At 43.1% G+C, this 20,261-nt stretch overlaps 2 protein-coding genes across 2 annotated transcripts; both read right to left on the bottom strand.

Moving 5' to 3' along the window:
* Window positions 1–533: 533 nt before the first annotated feature.
* Window positions 534–2,268, bottom strand: LOC105010211. The gene is made up of 4 exons (XM_020043313.2): window positions 2,188–2,268; window positions 1,683–2,048; window positions 1,221–1,571; window positions 534–1,067 (listed from the first exon to the last, which is right to left on the bottom strand). Exons 1-4 carry the CDS (start codon window positions 2,243–2,245, stop codon window positions 934–936), a joined length of 909 nt encoding a protein of 302 aa, XP_019898872.2. The 5' UTR covers window positions 2,246–2,268; the 3' UTR covers window positions 534–933.
* A 13,629-nt stretch (window positions 2,269–15,897) lies between these two features.
* Window positions 15,898–18,325, bottom strand: LOC105006901. Its single transcript, XM_020043296.2, has 6 exons — window positions 18,265–18,325; window positions 17,748–18,116; window positions 16,959–17,309; window positions 16,691–16,813; window positions 16,427–16,482; window positions 15,898–16,309 (listed from the first exon to the last, which is right to left on the bottom strand). The coding sequence occupies exons 1-6, from the start codon at window positions 18,302–18,304 to the stop codon at window positions 16,139–16,141; spliced, it is 1,110 nt and encodes a 369-aa protein (XP_019898855.2). The 5' UTR covers window positions 18,305–18,325; the 3' UTR covers window positions 15,898–16,138.
* Window positions 18,326–20,261: the final 1,936 nt, after the last annotated feature.

Here is a 20,261-nt window from a genome sequence, read left to right as displayed (position 1 = left end):
TTGGAAACCTTCCACGTCCCCAAAGAAACGGCAAGAAGAGGTAGAGGCTGGAGGGACCAAAAGTAGGCATGGAATAGCTATTTGGATCATTCTGTCGAAAGTTCTGTTTTGGAGGCATAGAATGGGGAGGTACTGGAATTATGACTCCTAGAGTAATACTCCCAGAATGGTTTGTTATGTATTGATAGACTTGCGTAGGTGATATAATCAGTCAAAAAATACAATGTGTCATTGCATTGTCCTAACCATGTTATGTCAGCTGACATGACACATTATGACATGGTTAGGACAGAGTTATGACCATATTATGATACTACACTTCAAGTGTTACCGTAATGTTCTCTATTATTTGAAATGTCCATGAAATGATAAAAGCAGGCTACAGTGAAAAAACTAGACCTGCAAATTAATAATAAAAACTGTACAAACTAATCAAATGAAACCATACCATTAAACCCAGATTCTCAAATGTTTATTAACAGAAAACATGTAATACTTTCATATATGACATTAAAGGCCTAGGTGAGAGTTAATGAAGAGAAGGGTGAGCAAAAAATAAAAGCAGAAGTTCACATTGTTTAATTTTGTAAAAGTTGCTATTATATCCAAATACAGTAGGTGTGGTTTCTGTGATTTGTGTTCTCTTCATTTATGTAAAAATGTGCTGGATGTTTATCAGTGTTGATTCCCACAAATCATGCTTCTTACTGAAACATTTAAAACAAATGAAATATAAAGAAATAATTACAAGTAATTCTGTATCATGGTTCTGCATGGCTCAGTAAAACACAACCAGGAATTAAGGTACAATTGAAAGACACTGAGTAATATTGGCATTGTACTTTCACCTAAGCTGATGTGACAAACACAGACAATTAGCCACATACTTTTTAATTTCTTATTCAAAGCTGAATGATTAAGAAACAGAATCACTTAATTAAAATATTTATTGATGAGTATGATGACTAGTAGGATGGTCAGGAAGCAGAAAAGAACTCCAGTTCTACCGATGGACAAAAGGACAAGGATTCTCAAAACTGCATCGGTCTCCATCTGAATGTTTCCACCTAAATTAATAATTCAAACCCCCCCCCCCCAAAAAAAAATCTGTTTAAACAGTATGAGTAGTATGGATTAAACAATGGCTTAATATAATGTTTAAAAAATATATTTTAATGTGATGCTTACGATATTTTTAAATGAACGAATCTAAGATTTACCTTGAATGTCCAGCTTGGTTCCATTCCCAAACAGTATCTCTCCACATGAAGCCACAGCACAGTAGTAAGTCCCAGTATCAGAGAGGCTGAGGTTCCTCTTGGGGAGGTTGTAGACACAGCTCTGTGTAGGAGACCAAGACTCAGGGCTCTTCATACACTGACCACTCCTGTCTCCATTGGTATAAATGATTCCTGGAGGAGATTCTCCTGAGTCATGTCTGAACCAATAGACACTGTGTTCTCCTTCACAGGTCTCAGTGTTTATTGTACAGTTCAGAGTCACAGAGTCTCCTGGCTGAACTGACTCAGAAACAGGCTGCTGTTGAACTGAAATTCTGTTGGACTCTGAATCTGAAATAAGTATTAAGATATCTGTTTTATTCTGGAAGACTATTTGAAAATGTTATGTTTTTACTGCTCTTAAAAAAATCAGAAAATCAGAAAATAAATGTCTTTTTTTACCTTTTACATTGAGCATGATTCCGTGTCCAAATTCCACAACATTTGAGTGAGCGCGCCCACAGTAGTATATGGCTGAATCCGAGATTTCAACATTTAAGATGCTTAGGTGATTCATTCCGTTGCGGCCTTGCACTGAGAAGCGAGTGTTACCCTTGAACTCATGGTAAAATGATGCGTTCTCATCATACTTGTAGATGGTTGAGATTAGCTTAGGGTTTTTCCCTAAGGCTTGCTTGTACCAGGAGAAATGCATTGCCATCTCGTCTCCATAAAAGCAGAGCAAAGTCACCTCTTCTCCAATATTTGCTGACATATAATGAGTCTCCAGTTGAATGACAGAGGGCTCGGTCCCCGCTATGATATGAACTAAAACATAGCAAAATAAACATCCTACTTATTCCAATATAAAATTAGTTTCCCTATAACCTTGTGAATTTTGACATTTGAATTCTTTAAAATGTTGTACTATTGAACATGACATAGTGAAAAACATAATCAAACCTACCCATCTCTCCAAGAGAAATAATTGTGCAGAGTTTTGCAAACATCCTAAAATTAGCCATCCTCGAAACCTGTGTCTTAAGTGGAAAAGTCTACCCCTGCCGATGAACAATCCTTCAATGAGGTTTTTTTTGGCAGATGCATTGTGGACTATATAAATTAACATTTCAGCACAATTTCAGAGTTTCCACATTGAGCAACGTGAAGGTAGGTAGGTAGGCTAAGTAGTGGCTTGACCTAACCCAGATTACCAGACCGGATGGACAGAGATGAACGTCCTGTTGGGCTGATGCTACTGTGCTTCATTATCTTCAATGATCTACGCTTTCAAACGTAACGCAGCGAGACTTATAACACTAAAAACATATTCTGTAAGATGAGGGAGGATGAGTAAAACCCTGGCTGTCATTTTCAAAGAACAGATATTGTTGCCTTAACAACCCACTCACTTTTAATGAACACGATAGCTTAACTACAGGCTGCTGTTCCTGCCATCTGCAAGAGTTTGGTTCAGTGATATAATTGGTTCAGTCAGACAAATACCCCTTTCTTGGCCAACCACTGCCAATTCCAAACAATACTCCAGCAGTCTACTGATAAACGTCTACTGATAAAATGATTAGATCCAGTTACGCAGGGCATCATCACTGTAAATGCTGCGGATCAACATTTTACAAGGTTCTTAGTCTACTGGACTGGGCTGTGCGCAAACAGGAAAGGATTTTATGGTTCAGGTATTAATTCAAAATTAAGAGTTGAAGTTTGGGAGATATTGTCTGGATGAGCAAGTACATGGGATTAACATGCAATTCTTAAATCCAAAGCATGCAACTTAAAAGGCTCTGAGGTTGAGCATTTACTTCCATATTATCCTAAATATTTTAGCGTGTGGAATTTAGGGTTAGGAGGATTAGGACTGTGATGGTGAGAGTATAACGAGTGCGTAAAAGAAAGGAAACAAGTTTTCTTTATAAGGTTTAAGCGCACCAGCACGGTAGCTAACAGACAAACAATACTCAGTGAGGTGCGGTGGATGACCAACAGAATATAAACACAGCTAATCCGTAATTGGATAAAGTCCTCAGGATGCGCTGCTGCCATCACTCTCCTGCGGGTGGTTAGTATACCGGCGAGGTGGAGCGCTGGAGAGAAAGGGGAGCCGCTGTGCCGTGCAGAGCAGACATTACAGCAACCCCACCCCACCCCCCGCGCGGATCCTGATGCCGCCACCAGCCGGCTACCCGGACGAACATGAGGATGAGGAGCAGGCAGGTCCGGACGGCGAGCATGGATCTCTGATGTCAGGGAGGTGTCGCAGATGTCCACCACCCGGAACCAGCTGCACTCCTCAGGGCCGTAACACGCCCAGTCCACTAGGTAAAGGACCGGGCCCCGCCATAGTCGGGAGTCCAAGATAGAGGTCACCCAATATGCCGGCACCCCTGCAGAACCGGATCCCCGCAGCGGACCAGGAACCTCCGACCTGAGGAGAGAGACATGGAAAGTGGCTGAGATGTTTGTGTACGTTGGAGTGAGCTGGAGTGTGTATGAGACGTGGTTTACCTTCTGGAGAACACGGAACAACCCCACATAATGGGGCCCAAGCTTAAGGCAGGGCAGACAGAGGGGAAGATCCCTCGTGGACAGGCTCCACCACGTGTCTCTCAGCCCCTTTTGACTCCATACTGCCTCCTGCTGGCTGACGTGGGCGGTGGACCAGACCACTCCTCCACAGCCTGTATGTCACTGGAACCCCCCACCCAGGGGCACAGGGGAGGCTGGAGCCCGAGCACCACCTGGAAGGGGATCAGACCTGTGGAGGAATGATGCAAGGAGTTTTCAGCATACTCCGCCCAGGAGAGAAAGCTTGTCCACTCACCTGGACAGTCCATGCAGAAGGACAGGAGGAACCTTCCCAGCTCTTGGTTAGTTTGCTCCATCTGCCCGTTACCCTGTGGGTGATGCTCGGATGTGAGGCTGACCATTACCCCCAGCCCACCAATACATTACCAGACCACCAATACATCACCCACGACATGACGTAGTGTCACAGTCCTCCCCATACCAGGCCACGAATACATCACCCACGACATGACGTAGTGTCACAGTCCTCCCCATACCAGGCCTCCAATACATCACCCACGACATGACGTAGTGTCACAGTCCTCCCCATACCAGACCACCAATACATCACCCACGACATGACGTAGTGTCACAGTCCTCCCCATACCTGGCCTCCAATACATCACCCACGACATGACGTAGTGTCACAGTCCTCCCCATACCAGGCCACCAGTATTTAGTTCTGAGTGCCTCCAGGGTTCGATTGATGCCCAGATGTCCTGTAGCTGGCGAGTTATGCACCCAGGGCACCAACTGGCCCCACACTCTTCAAGGCACATGCTGTTGGTCTACATAGCGTCGGGCACAAAGAGGGGCTAGATCTTGTTCTTAGTGGGCACGGCCTCTTGCAGGAGATCAATGGCACAGTCACAGGAGAGGTGAGGAGGGAGACACCTGGCCTTTTTGGTGGAGAACATCCCACTTAGATCTACATACTCATGCAGGATGTTTGCTGGGAAGGTGCCCGCGGAGCTCTCCCTGGACGTGGCTCCACGTGTCACCACTAGGCACGTTTTCCACCACCCATTGACCATCCCAGGATATTCCGTTTGCTCCATGCAATGTTGGGGTCATGCTGTTGCAGCAATGGAAGACCCAGGATGACAAGGTGTATGGACGACGTCATAACCAGCAATTCCAGTCTCTCTCAATGGCACCTTTTGATGGTAAGCGTGAGAGGGCGAGTCGCGTGGGTGATCAAGCCAGAACCCACAGGTTGGCCATCCAGAGCCTGAATGGGCATCAAGGACCTCAAATGGCGCAATGGCAGCGGGAGGGCGGTGACCAGGGATTGGTCTATGAAGCTCCCCGCGGCTCTGGAGTTAATCAGTGCTGTAGAGAGGTGAGAGGGGAAACCACCAGACAGCACAATCAGACAACAGAAAGGGCTGGTAATATTACATAAGCGTAAGGCACCCACTGTTCCTGACTGTGTTGTCTATCTCCGCACGCAAGAGTGCTAAAGAGTGCTTCTTTCCCCAAATACTTGTTGTATTGAAAAGCTAGCAGTTGTTGTAAGAAGTGGTAAGACAAGTTCTCATGAAGGAAAAAAGTTGATAAAGGAATATTGAAAAGTATTTTGAGTTATAGAGAAACTGCACTTTACTGTATATAATTTGTGAACGAGGATGGCAATGCTTGTTCCTGTACTTTCAATATGTAACCAAGGGTCAGTGGTTTGAGGTTTTTCATCCATATGACCTGAAAATCAAAGGGTGTAGATAAAGCATGTCAACAATGAGCTGAGCTACTCTTCCCTACCAATCACTGTAATAGCCAGATATTGGCCTGTGCCATGCCAGCTGTTACATTTCTATGTTCAGTGTCTTTTGGTTCCTTCTGATTCCTTGTTCCTTGATTGGTCTCACCTGTGTCTAGTTTAGTCTTCATCTGTATCTCGTTTACCCCTCAACATGTACCAGTTTAAGTTCCTCCGGTCCTACTGTTTCTGGTCAGTCATAGTTGGTTTGTCAATGTTCCATGTTATGTTTGTTTTTATAAAGCATTTTAACAGAGTCAGTCTTTGCACTGAAGAATGCATGTTTAGTTGGACCTCTGCGCCTGCATCCTGCCTTACCAACCATGACAGTGACTATAACAGAAAGTGATGTTCTTTTAACAAGTTCAACCATCTTTACCTTGGACAATAATCATAGCTGCTTCTTGGAATGGTGGGCAGTATTTAGTGCAAAAACAGTATAGGAAATACTAACAAGCAAACAAAATAATTTTGATCTAAGTATTTATTATGACTGGTGTATATATCAACTGATCAGTCAGTTTACATCTGAATTGTAATGACTCATTCCATCCTTAATATAAAGTACTTAATTGAAAGACTTGCATTTGGAAGGTGCTCATGAAAGGGGCTTTATATTTAAGTTCAGTCTGTTTGTTTCCTCTCTGATCTTGAGATCCAGAATGTGGATGACTGTCATTATGGAAGGCTGGACCCTCATTCCAAGATCAAAGGACTTATCTGAGACCCTCAGAGGACATATTATTGATACCCATCAGTCTGGGAGGGGTATCAAATGCAGAAAAGTCCAGACCACTAGTACCTCATACAAACCGTAAAGCATGGAGGCAGTGGAATTATTGTTTTTTTTATTTTTTGCTGCCTCACGGCATGGCCCTGACTTGCCATCATTGAGTTAACTCTGAATTACATACTGTACCAGAGATTTCATGAGGAGAATGTGAGGCCATCTGTCAAAAAGCTTATGGTTGTGACCATAAAGCTCTATTTTGGTCTTGTCACTACAAATTGCTGTGTACTGGAAGCTGTGAGGTGTATCAAGGTGTTCCCGGGCATATTGTAACCAGGCTTGTTTGTGGCATTGGTGCAGTAAAGGCATATTTCTGGCAACTCGACCATGCAACTCATTTGTTTATCGTCGTATTGCGCTCCTTTTTTTTTTTGCGCTCGTCTTTTTCCAGAGCAGCCTGTATTTCTCTTGAGGTTCCCTTTGGGTATTTCTTTGTATCCCAAACAATTATTCTGGCATTTTTGGCTGAAATCTTTCTTAGTCTAGCTGACCTTGGCTTGGTATCAAGAGATCCATGAAATGTCCACTTCTTAATATGTGATTGAACAGTACTGACTGGCATTTGCAAGGCTTTGGATATCTTTTTATACCCTTTTCCATCTTTATAAAGTTCCATTATCATGTTACATAGGTCGTTTGACAGTTATTTTCTTCTCCCCATGGCTCAGTATCTAGCCTACTCAGTGCATCCACTTGAGGGCTAACAAACGCACTGACTATTTATACACAGACACTAATTGCAATTTAAAAAGCCACAGGTGTGGGAAATTCACCTTTAATTGCCATTTTCACCTGTGTGTCATCTATGTGTCTGTAACAGGCCAAACATTCAAGGGCTTTTAAACTTTTGATAAGGGCCATTTGAGTGATTTGTGTTATCATTATGATTTAAAATGGAGCCAAACAACTATGTAATAATAAATGGCTTCATATGATCACTATCCTTAAATAAAAGACAGGTTCTTGCATGTCATATTTTCTAAATCAATGCAAAAATGTCTACCAATTTCTGAGACAAAGATAAATAATGTCAGAACTTTTTCCACTTTTAATGTGACTTATAATGTGAACAATTCAATTGAAAAACAAACTGAAATCTTTGAGGGGAAAAATATAAAACTCACAATAACCTGGTTGCATAAGTGTGCACACCCTTAAACTAATACTTTTGATTTTATTACAGCACTCAATCTTCTTGGGTAGGAGTCCATTAGCATGGCACAGCATGGCACAGCATTACACAGTTGAAGCAGTATTGGAAAGTAGAGATTCCTCCCAGTTAATGTAAAGGACTGAGAGACAGTTACATTAAATGGATACATGAAGCTATTTCAGCCAAAGGGGGCTATTCAGCTATTGAATCTAGGGGTTTACTTACTTTTTCCGCACTATACAATTTTATTTCTGTTTTTTTTACCCATTTATGTGTCCAGATATGCAAACAAAAAAGACCGCTTTTCAAGTGTGCAATGCTTTCAAGTGGTTTTTATTGACATATTTTGAATATCTATCCGAGGGGCAGGTAATTGTCTTTTCAACCTGATAATGAGAGATGTGGAAAGATCGTTTCTCAACATTGACTTGCTCCTTACTACCAGTCACAAAACAGAAAGCGCCGCTTTCCTCACTAGCCCCACCTCTTTCTTCAGAGCCCAATCACATTCACCTTATAAGATGACTAGCTGCTTCTTAAAATAGGGGGTTTTGATCAGTGTGAGAAAAAACAGGAAATACCAAGGGGCGGAAAACATCATGACATCCCTTTTGATTTGAGTCTTAATATGTGATGGACAAGGTAAAAAAATAGTTTTCAATACTGGGTACATTCATACTTTAAACCAGCCACTTAAAAATTTCCTAATCACAAACAAACACAGAGGTATATAAGCTGAAAAACCATAAAAGGTGAATACGCCACTGCAGCTACTGAACAGTTGTGTTTTGTCTTTTCACCCCTAAGTTTAACCACACTCTGTACCGCTGAGCTTTGTGGCCTGTGTTAGTGGAAGAGAGCTAAAGCAGACCTAAAGTGGTCAAACTAACACTGCAGAGATACTTGATATACTTGGCAGTTAAACTCTAAAGGCATAAAATACATTAGAGGATCAATATCCATCATTTATTAAAACAACTAAATGTTTAATATGCGTGCTTAGATAACCTATGAATGAAATGGGATTTGAAATCAGGCAGGCTAATTATGGCTCCTGACTGCATGATAAAGCTTTGTCAAGATTTTGAAATATGTGATCAACAATGGCAAGAACAGCAATGAGACCACTTTCAGTACCATACAGCAAACGTCCTGCTAAAAACCATACAAAAAACATCCTGCTACATTAGCAAACATTTTGAACGTTTCCATAACTTCTATAAGGTGCTGCAAAATTACTTGCCATGATATTGTCAGTGTACACTCCGGCTTCCTATTGGAAGATAATTACATTTCTGCATTGTGCACATACAATACATTCACAGGACTTTTTTCACATTGGTCAATAATTTGTTGAAAATGCAAATGTATTATGTGTACATTCTTTGAATTTTGTTTTAAGCTCTTTTTAAAAAACTCAGCAAGTGTATGTTTAGTTTGTTATTATCTGACCGAGAGTTGTGTTGAGAGTCTAAGTGACATGGTTATGTAGAGAGTTTTCGTGACACGACATTGTGTTGAAAGTGTTAGTGACAAGACATTGTGTTGGAAGTGTTAGTGACAGGACATTGTGTTGGAAGTGTTACTGACAGGACATTGTGTTGAAAGTGTTAGTGACAAGACATTGTGTTGGAAGTGTTAGTGACAAGACATTGTGTTGGAAGTGTTAGTGACAGGACATTGTGTTGAAAGGGTTAGTGACAGAACATTGTGTTGAAAGTGTTAGTGACAGGACATTGTGTTGAAAGTGTTAGTGACAGGACATTGTGTTGAAAGTGTTAGTGACAGGACATTGTGTTGAAAGTGTTAGTGACAGGACATTGTGTTGAAAGTGTTAGTGACAAGACATTGTGTTGAAAGTGTTAGTGACAGGACATTGTGTTGAAAGTGTTAGTGACAGGACATTGTGTTGAAAGTGTTAGTGACAGGACATTGTGTTGAAAGTGTTAGTGACAAGACATTGTGTTGAGACTTAGTGAACTGGTCTGGTGGTTTAATGCACTGAGGTGTGAACACAGCATGTGGTGAGGACTGACTGGATTGCTGGTGGTTAGTTTATGTTAGTGGAAAATCTATTTAGGGCATCAGAACAACGCTGCTATACAGTATACAAAAGAAGAAAGTTTGTTAAATGTGAAACATTGTCAAACAAGTACACCATGTAAAAAGTTATCAGGAAGAATTTTGCTCTAATCCATGCAATATCTCTGCAAATGGAAGAATATCAGTGAAAATGGAAGAATATCAGTGAATACAAGAGTACATGTAAATTAGATTGTGAATTTTTTATTCATGTTATATCTAAATTAAACGTTTTAGCATTCATGATACCACAACTCAGTTCAGTTCATGTTTCTTCATTTCACTCCAGAGTATACAGTGTCTCTCTCTATGGCACTCTTCTGTCTACTGGCCTTCTGCTTGTGGACAACATTCAGAGCAGCGTAATGGAGACTGTCCATATGTTGATCCTGAGGAGAGATTCATATTGAATTGATATCCCAGAATTACACTGAACAATACAAGAAAGAAAATGCATATTTAAAAAATGTTATTGAATATTTACCAGCAGATATGCTTATTTGTAAGACTTTGGCCAGAAACGAATTTGACCCAATCCTGGTCAATAACTAAAATGTAAATGTAAGAACAGGAGTTATGTCTGTGTACCTGATTATGACTGGGGTCTGCTGGAGCACTTGGTTGAGGGTGCATCCCTTTTAGACAAGTACATGAAGAATCCCCAGTCCCATCCGGAATGACAGATTAATAGATCATGGGCTATTTTATTTTTTTGGTCCATTTGAGATGTGGGGCTATTCATAAATGATCTGGGACTATATAGCCCCGGACGCCCAGGGCTAACGACGCCACTGATTGCCACATCAAGATGTGCCATGCTAATAGACTCCTACCCAAAAAGACTGAGTGTGTAATAAAATCAAAAGGTGCTTCAACAAAGTATTAGTTTAAGGGTTTGCACACTTATGCAACCAGGTTATAGTGAGTTTTGTATTTTTCATTTTACCTCCTCAAGGATTTCAGTTTGGTTTTCAATTGAATTGTTCACTTCATGGGTCACATTAAAGGTGGAAAAAGTTCTGACATAATTTATGTTTGTCTCATTCTTTTACATCATAAGAACCTGGCATTTTAACAGGGGTGTGTAGACTTTTTATATCCATTGTATTTTGGGTTTGCACTTCCAGAAGTGGGCCTATTATTCTGATGTAGTTTGTGACACAAAAAGCAGCCAAAAAACTAAAACATGACTTAAGTCCTTAACACCATGCTTCAAATCTAAAAGAATAAAAGATTATTCTAACCTTCATTAACCCGAATTACATTGTCACTCATTTGGACTTGTTAACTAGCTAACTAGCTAAGAAGAAAAAAATTGTGTGTCCTGTGACGTCGCCCGGCATGGCGCAGCCGGGGCCCCACCCTGGAGCCAGGCCCGGGGTTGGGGCTCGTTCGCAAGCGCCTGGTGGCCGGGCCTTTCCCCATGGGGCCCGGCCGGGCCCAGCCCGAACGAGCGACATGGGGCCGCCCTCCCGTGGGCTCACCACCCACAGGAGGGACCATAAGGGGCCGGTGCAGAGAGGATCGGGCGGCAGTCGAAGGCGGGGGCCTAGACAACCCGATCCCCGGACACGGAAACTAGCTCTAGGGACGTGGAATGTCACCTCGCTGGCGGGGAAGGAGCCTGAGATGGTGCGTGAGGTTGAGAGGTTCCGACTAGAGGTAGTCGGGATCACCTCTACGCACGGCTTGGGCTCTGGAACCACACTCCTTGAGAGAGGATGGACTCTTCACCACTCTGGAGTTGCCCATGGTGAGAGGCGGCGGGCTGGTGTGGGTTTGCTTATAGCTCCCCAGCTCTGCCGCCATGTGTTGGAGTTTACCCCGGTGAACGAGAGGGTCGTTTCCCTGCGCCTACGGGTCGGGGATAGGTCTCTCACTGTTGTTTGTGCCTACGGGCCGAACGGCAGTGCAGAGTACCCGACCTTCTTGGAGTCTCTGGGAGGGGTGCTGGAAAGTGCTCCGACTGGGGACTCTATCGTTCTACTGGGGGACTTCAACGCCCACGTGGGCAACGACAGTGACACCTGGAGGGGCGTGATTGGGAGGAACGGCCCCCCTGATCTGAACCCGAGCGGTGTTCAGTTATTGGACTTCTGTGCTAGTCACAGTTTGTCCATAACGAACACCATGTTCAAGCATAAGGGTGTCCATCAGTGCACGTGGCACCAGGACACCCTAGGCCGCAGGTCGATGATCGACTTTGTTGTCGTTTCATCTGACCTGCGGCCGTATGTCTTGGACGCTCGGGTGAAGAGAGGGGCGGAGCTGTCAACTGATCACCACCTGGTTGTGAGTTGGATCCGATGGCGGGGGAGGAAGCTGGACAGACTCGGCAGGCCCAAGCGTACTGTTAGGGTCTGCTGGGAACGTCTGGCCGAGTCTCCTGTCAGAGAGATCTTTAACTCCCACCTCCGGCAGAGCTTTGACTGGATCCCGAGGGAGGCTGGAGATATTGAGTCTGAGTGGACCATGTTCTCCACCGCCATTGTCGAAGCGGCCGCTCGGAGCTGTGGCCGTAAGGTCTACGGTGCCTGTCGAGGCGGCAATCCCCGAACCCGGTGGTGGACACCGGAAGTAAGGGATGCTGTCAAGCTGAAGAAGGAGTCCTATCAGGCCTGGTTGGCTTGTGGGACTCCAGAGGCAGCTGACGGGTACCGACAGGCCAAGCGGACTGCAGCCCGGGTGGTTGTGGAGGCAAAAACTCGGGCCTGGGAGGAGTTCGGTGAGGCCATGGAGAAGGACTATCGGCTGGCCTCGAAGAGATTCTGGCAAACCATCCGGCGCCTCAGGAGAGGGAAACAGTGCCCTACCAACGCTGTTTACAGTAGAGGTGGGCAGCTGTTGACCTCAACTGGGGATGTCGTCGGGCGGTGGAAGGAGTACTTCGAGGATCTCCTTAATCCCGCCGTCACGTCTTCCATTGAGGAAGCAGAGGATGAGGGCTCAGAGGTGGACTCGTCCATCACCCGGGCTGAAGTCACCGAGGTGGTTAAGAAACTCCTCGGTGGCAAGGCACCGGGGGTGGATGAGATCCGCCCTGAGTACCTCAAGTCTCTGGATGTTGTGGGGCTGTCTTGGCTGACACGCCTGTGCAACATCGCGTGGCAGTCGGGGACAGTGCCTCTGGGATGGCAGACCGGGGTGGTGGTCCCTCTTTTTAAGAAGGGGGACCGGAGGGTGTGTTCCAACTATAGGGGGATCACACTTCTCAGCCTCCCCGGGAAAGTCTATGCCAGGGTTCTGGAGAGGAGAATACGGCCGATAGTAGAACCTCGGATTCAGGAGGAACAGTGTGGTTTTCGTCCAGGCCGTGGAACACTGGACCAGCTCTATACCCTCTACAGGGTGATGGAGGGTTCATGGGAGTTTGCCCAACCAGTCCACATGTGTTTTGTGGATTTGGAGAAGGCATTCAACTGTGTCCCTCGCGGCATCCTGTGGAGAGTGCTTCGGGAATATGGGGTCCTGGGTCCTTTGCTAAGGGCTGTCAGGTCCCTGTACGACCGAAGCAGGAGCTTGGTCCGCATTGCCGGCAGTAAGTCAGACTTGTTCCCTGTGCATGTTGGACTTCCGGCAGGGCTGCCCTTTGTCACCGGTTCTGTTCGTAATTTTTATGGACAGAATTTCTAGGCGCAGCCAGGGGCCGGAGGGTGTCAGGTTTGGAGACCACACAATTTAGTCTCTGCTCTTTGCGGATGATGTTGTCGTGTTGGCCCCTTCTAACCAGGACCTTCAGCATGCACTGGGACGGTTTGCAGCCGAGTGTGAAGCGGTGGGGATGAAAATCAGTACCTCCAAATCCGAGGCCATGGTTCTCAGTCGGAAAAGGGTGGCTTGCCCACTTCAGGTTGGTGGAGAGTGCCTGCCTCAAGTGGAGGAGTTTAAGTATCTAGGGGTCCTGTTCACGAGTGAGGGAAGGATGGAACGGGAGATTGACAGACGGATCGGTGCAGCTTCTGCAGTAATGCGGTCGATGTATCGGTCTGTCGTGGTGAAGAAAGAGCTGAGCCGCAAGGCGAAGCTCTTGATTTACCGGTCAATCTACGTTCCTACTCTCACCTATGGTCATGAGCTTTGGGTCATGACCGAAAGGACAAGATCCCGGATACAGGCGGCCGAAATGAGCTTTCTCCGCAGGGTGGCCGGGCGATCCCTTAGAGATAGGGTGAGAAGCTCGGTCACCCGGGAGGAGCTCAGAGTAGAGCCGCTGCTCCTCCACATCGAGAGGGGTCAGCTGAGGTGGCTTGGGCATCTGTTTCGGATGCCTCCGGAACGCCTTCCTGGGAAGGTGTTCCGGTCCCGTCCCACCGGGAAGAGACCCCGGGGAAGACCTAGGACACGCTGGAGGGACTATGTCTCCCGGCTGGCCTGGGAACGCCTCGGTGTCCCCCCGGAAGAGCTGGAGGAAGTGTCTGGGGAGAGGGAAGTCTGGGCATCCCTGCTTAGACTGCTGCCCCCGCGACCCGGCCTCGGATAAGCGGAAGATGATGCAATGATGCAATGCAATGCAATGCAATGCAATGCAATGATTTGAGTAATCTTATCTGTGTTTTAATGAAGTGCTTTTTCACCACAACATGATATCAAGCAATTTGTAATGCATGCAAATGCTGAAGTAAACATGAGCCAGCTATTTAACACATGTTTTGCCATCTGTCAAAGGCATCGGTCACAATATGATAATCTGAGATGAGGACAGGAGAAATGTAGGCATAGCTTCCAACACGGACCGAAGAAATGCATGCCACTCAGCGGGGGATGCACCAAAGATGTCTCTCATTACTCATGTAACTCATAACTATAGGCACGTCATTAATCCTATTTTAGTTTTTCGGTCCTGCATCCTAAAGGGTTGGACAAGTACGGTCTGCATGTGCAGAGACATGGGCTGCCTCGAACTGGTTTGCTTTTGATGTTAACACAATGCGCGTAGAATGGAACAACTTCAACAGGCTTCCCAAGAGATATGTTCACCTACTTCATCCACTGTTCACTGGATTTAACTCGCTAGCTAAGTGTGTTTATGTTGCGGTGCAGTTACTGGAATACTATAGCAGACTGAGACTATTCTAGTTCGGTTATGAGCAGCAGAAATGGTACCAATTGTTCTGTGGAGTAGCATAATGGCAACAGAGGTGTAGTGGGTGGTTGTTAATCTTAGAAAGTAACAGCATTCTCAACACCAAAACATTATGGTCTTATTTTGCCATTTAAAAATGGGTAGTAACACAATAAAATGTTGGGACCCCTTTTATAAATGAACACAGTTTGCGTTGCCAGGGAATATCTCCACACATCAGCGGTGTCAGAAGACCAGTCTGTCATGTAGTAATGCTTCCTTAACTAATCTATGAACACACTTTAATGCAAAATGGAAGTTACCTTTGACAATTAAGACTTCTGCAAATGTTATTTCAGTGGAGTACAAAGCAGCACAGTAGTATGTAGCTGAGTCCCCTGGTTCAGTCTTGGAGATGGTCAGGTTAAAACAGTCCTCTGCTCTCTTCACACTTAAACGTTTATTCCCGTTAAATTCTTTGATGGAGTTATTAAAGTAAAAACTCTTTAGAGAAAAATTAGATGATGACACCATAGGGAGAGGACTTTGTTTAAACCAAACAACATTGTTCATCATATTAGATGAACAAAAGCAAGTGAGAGACACTGTACATCCAAAATGTGTAACTATCACAGGGTCTGGTTGGGTTAAAGTCTTGGTAAATGGCTACTTTTCAGGTGCCTAAGATATATATTTTTTTTACTTACCTAAGATGGCAAATAAGACACTTGTCCAATAGATCATCATTATTGTAGTGTCCTTACCATCCGCTCTGCAATGAATGGTGTAAATCTGACAGCAGTCACCTTTTCTACAGTTGATTGCATCTACAGTATACCGGTAGTGTTCTGGTTCGTATTATTTCATAATTGAGGTTGGTAGCTGAGACTGCCCTATACTTTTAGTATTTTTTAGGGGATTTTTTTGTACAGGTCTTTCCACCTTTGCCCCTATTAGATTCAGCAGGGAGATTACATTGCATTTCACACTACCATGTCTGTAGGCTTTTTGAGCATTCAGAAGGAAATCAACTCTGGTGAGCTTTCACCTGCTACAAATGTTCCATTTGATACCTAGTGCAGATTAGTGTAAGAAAAATGGATAGGAAAAAAACATAAATTGGAAATATTTGTTTTTATTGAAATACAACAGAAGCATACAACGTAGGAGATATTACAGATGTCCCTAACACAACATGTCATTAAATGATCAGTAATAGTTCAGAAAACAAGTGCTAATTGGGAAGTCAACTTATGCCTCCAAATCTATGAATCTTGTAATTGTTTTGGAATACAATTTGCAGACTCGTAATACTTCTACCAAGTGGTTGAAAGTAAATATGACAATGAGATTAAGTAAATTATGCCTTTGCAGTCTCTTAATTAAGCTAGTCCCATGCTATGTCATTCGATGAGAAGTATACAGAATAGCCATGTAAAATATTCAATCAAGCTGAACATGCAGGTCAAATGTGGGACCTCACATGTCACATTCGGTTTTGACGACTCACACGAGAGTAGACGGGTTCCTGTTCTTTCTGCTCTTTCAAATCTCTCTGTTCCCTAGGCAGTCTCTTGGACTTAGTACTTTTCTTGTCAGTGAACTTCAGGGCGGCATAAGTCAGGCCTTCATTATCATCATCATCATCATCATGGAGCTGTGAGGATGAAAAAAGACAAGTCAAATCAGATATCCATTTAATCTAGTGTTTTTGTATTTTTCATGTATACTCGTATCTAGTAACTCTTGGAAGGGAACAATGTATTCTGCTAACCTCTTCACGTGACATGCTGGTGTTCCCATGCTGGGTTTGATGAGAAAGGGTCCCTGCTGGAAGACAAACAACCACAAAATTGAAATAATTTAAAGGTCTTCCAGTTTACAACCAAAAAAGCATAATATTGCATTTGATATATTCTTCGAAATGAATTGTTTATGTAATGATAGAAATTATAATAGAAGTGGTAGCTTATATCTTTTCTATTTAGTTTTGTAGATCCATATTACATATTGATTAGTGCAACGTCTTTTACTGTACCTGCACAGTGTTCACATTGTGACCTCTTCATTCTCATACAGAATATAATGTTGATAATTACAGTAGTTGTCAGGAAAGAAATAACGATGAAGAGTAGAGGATAAATCGGATTACCCAACGGGTCTGAAACATGCAGACAGAGATGATATAATACTGTGCAAAATTATGTAATTATTTTACCCAATGCTAACCAAAAAGTTTGAAATCAGTTATTGCTGAACAAAATGTGATAATAAGTATTGTACAGTATATGTTTGTTACAGCTTACCTTGAACATTCAGCTTGGTTCCATTCCCAAACAGTATCTCTCCACATGAGGCCACAGCACAGTAGTAAGTCCCAGTATCAGAGAGGCTGAGGTTGCTCTTGGGGAGGTTGTAGACACAGCTCTGTGTAGGAGACCCAGACTCAGGGCTCTTCATACACTGACCACTCCTGTCTCCATTGGTATAAATTATTCCTGGATGGGATTCTCCTGAGTCACGTCTGAACCAATAGACACTGTGTTCTCCTTCACAGGTCCCAGTGTTTATTGTACAGTTTAGAGTCACAGAGTCTCCTGGATGGACTGATTCTGAAACAGGTTGCTGATTCAAAGACATGCATTTGGATCCTGAGTCTAAAGAGAGTAAGGTTTAGGTTTAGGGTACGGAGGAAATATTTTACATGCCAACTATGATCAGAGGGCTGGAACAAAATTATGATAATTATAGAAAATGATTGGGTCACTGCAAATTCACCACAACTACCCAGAAATTGCAATTGAAAATATCGATAATTTCATTCCATGGTTACATTTAAACACATAATGTATTTTATTTTATGTGTGGGAATACTTGGGAACAGATTTATTTAAAAAAAAAAAAAAATCTGTAATAAATGTAATAAATTTTACGATGATAATTACAGAAATGTGTTGAGCGGTATGGGGAGAAAATACTTTTTTTTACATCACTCATTGTACAAATCCAATTGTTTGTCCCCAGTGTTGTACAGACACACCAATAAACTGAGCAACAACAACTAAAACAGGAGCTTCTGAGTGAAATGGGGTTACCTTTGACAATTAAAACAGTACCCTCTTCGAATGTGACATCAAAGATGTTGGAAACTGAACAGTAGTACATAGCCGAGTCCCCAGGCTCTGCCTCGGAGATTGTCAAGTTGAAGCTGTCTTCTCCTCTCTTGATACTCAGACGTTTAGTCTCAGTAAACACATTGGCAAACCTTTCGGGATAATGACTCTCCTGGCCCCGATAAACAGATGATGCCATGTGAAGCGGTTTCTGTCCAAAATTCTGCTTGTACCAATCAAATCTGGTAATCGACTTGTTTGGATTGCAGCAGGCGAGAGTAACAGTGCCTCCCAGCTTGGTAACCATCACACGGGTTGGTTTGATCTCATTTGGTTTGGTGAAGGCACAGACTAAAGCAAGCAAACGAACTGTGTCAAATATGTTAAGGATAAGCAATTTCAACCCATTAAAAAAAACATCACACTTATCGAAATCAATTTATATATTACAATCAGGTGAATTCAAAAATATATTCATATTTTAACATTTTCCACTTACGCAAGGTGATGTGAAACAAGACAATATGTATGGTCAGCATTGTAGCATCCGTCCTTTCTGCACTTTGTAGTGAGTGTGAAAGTGGGGCACCTTATCTACACTGTTTATATGATGGTTATATGTATACCAGAGGGAAACAACCAGACTTTCTGTGGAGGTAAACAACCAGTTGTATTGGCTATCTACAATTTAAAAAAAATGATCTGGCTCACCAAATGTGCACAGCCCAGAAAATAAAAAACAAAACACATTTCAAGTTAGAGTTACTGGATAACAGCGATCTTTTTTACTTTAGAAAAATGAAACCTTTATTTAAATCAACAGCCTTTTGATGTTTAGATAGGAAATGGAAATGTTCCACTGTTCTATAGATGATTAACAATTGATTGGAATTCACTCACCATGCCACAAAAGCAGCAGTTTTAGTATGATTTTGGTTTTCCTAGGGGCCCAACAAGATGGTTAATGAAGTAATATATAGTAATTCATTAGTGTAAGCTTTTTTAATTCATTTCATTTTCAAGGTGTGTTTCTCAGAGATAAGTTGACCCCAGACCCTTTTTTAATTAGATTGTTAAAAGACAGCGTATTATCCACTAAAACATTTCATCTCACTCAATTTGGGCTCCCTTCGGTTTAAAAGTCACGTGGTGCATCTTTAGGATGATTTATACAAGACCTGCAGAACATACCTTTGTTTTATCAGCACAGCCCCACCTGTTGTCAACAGAAAGAACTGCAACAAAATTATGTTATTTTTATTTCTCGAAGATTACTTCCTATAATTTATTATCTATCCTAAATTGCATATTATTTGTGTTAGGATTTTATTTCCTGTTTATTGGTCCCTGCCTTGCTGCTTCTGACTGAGTTCTGCCGATTCGAGTTTGCAGTAGTGTGGGGCTAGCCCCTCTCTCTCACAATGCACATTGTATGTGTGAAAATATTAATATGCATGCTCAAAATGTTAGTGTGATCAATGTAGATCATATTAATTTGATGCCAAGTGGGGCTGACAGCTGGTAGCCCCACTAGAGAGTAATTTCGTATTTCAGACCTGATTGGCTGTCTGTCTGTCTGGCGCCAACATTAGTCAGCAAGAAGAGTGAGGAGTGTAGATTGTCTTAGTTAGCTTGTTAGCTTCACAAACACCAGATAACTTGAGAAAATGAATAAAGTGGATTTCATACTTGAGCATCGGTTTGAAACCCTTAATTTGGAGGAGAAACTTGTTAAGCGACTTGGTGCCCATCAGCCTGGGGATTTTGTCATCACTCAAACTGCTGGTAAAAGTAACGCAGGTTTAACGTGGAGTAGTTTTTGAAGAAAAAGTGGGTAACGGTTAGCATACAAAAGAAGGCACTTCCATGTCTGCTATTTGGTGGAGATGGTACTTGATTTCCAAGACTTGAAACATCTTTCTGAGAGGATTGCAAAACATGAGAGCAGCGGGAGTCATCTGGACAATGCTGTGACATTGGGCTTACATGGAAGGGTAAATGTCACAGCCCAAGTTGACAGTGCATACAGGCGCTCCATTGAGCAGCATAACAAACAGGTGGAGGAAAACAGGTACGTTCTCAGTCGGATCATAACATGTATTAAACTGTGTGGAAAATGTGAAACTGCACTGCGGGGGCAGGACGAGTCGGTGAACTCCCTGAATCCTGGAATATTCAGATGCATTTTTGAGACTATGTGTGAGGGCGATTCGAGACTTCAGAGGCACTATGATGCTCAGCCCATCTTCAAAGGGACATCTAGCACTGTACAAAACGAACTGTTAGACTGTATGTATGAAGTGTACAGGGAGGAGAGAGCCAAGGAAGTGGACGAGACATCATTTGTTGCCATACAGGCAGATGAGACAACTGATGTCTCCTGTAAATCACAAATGGTGGTTGTGATTTACAATACATGTTGCCTGACAATACAGTGACAGAGAGGTTTTTGGAGTTTGTGGAAGTCAAAGTTAAAACTGGACTCGGCCTCTCTAA

Source organism: Esox lucius, chromosome 24 (assembly GCF_011004845.1).
Source record: "Esox lucius isolate fEsoLuc1 chromosome 24, fEsoLuc1.pri, whole genome shotgun sequence".
Taxonomy (NCBI): domain Eukaryota; kingdom Metazoa; phylum Chordata; class Actinopteri; order Esociformes; family Esocidae; genus Esox; species Esox lucius.
The sequence above is the reverse complement of the archived record's forward strand: the minus strand, read 5'-3'. Positions and strand labels throughout refer to the sequence as shown.

Coding starts and splice junctions, on each gene's coding strand:
- LOC105010211 (XM_020043313.2), bottom strand. CDS start 2,245: ATGGCTAATTTTAGGATGTTTGCAAAACTCTGCACAATTATTTCTCTT. Junction 1,572..1,682: donor AATCATGCTCAATGTAAAAG/GTAAAAAAAGAC, acceptor TACTTATTTCAG/ATTCAGAGTCCAACAGAATT. Junction 1,068..1,220: donor AACCAAGCTGGACATTCAAG/GTAAATCTTAGA, acceptor TTATTAATTTAG/GTGGAAACATTCAGATGGAG.
- LOC105006901 (XM_020043296.2), bottom strand. CDS start 18,304: ATGCTGACCATACATATTGTCTTGTTTCACATCACCTTGC. Junction 17,310..17,747: donor TACTGTTTTAATTGTCAAAG/GTAACCCCATTT, acceptor TACTCTCTTTAG/ACTCAGGATCCAAATGCATG. Junction 16,483..16,690: donor ACAATGTGAACACTGTGCAG/GTACAGTAAAAG, acceptor TTTGTCTTCCAG/CAGGGACCCTTTCTCATCAA.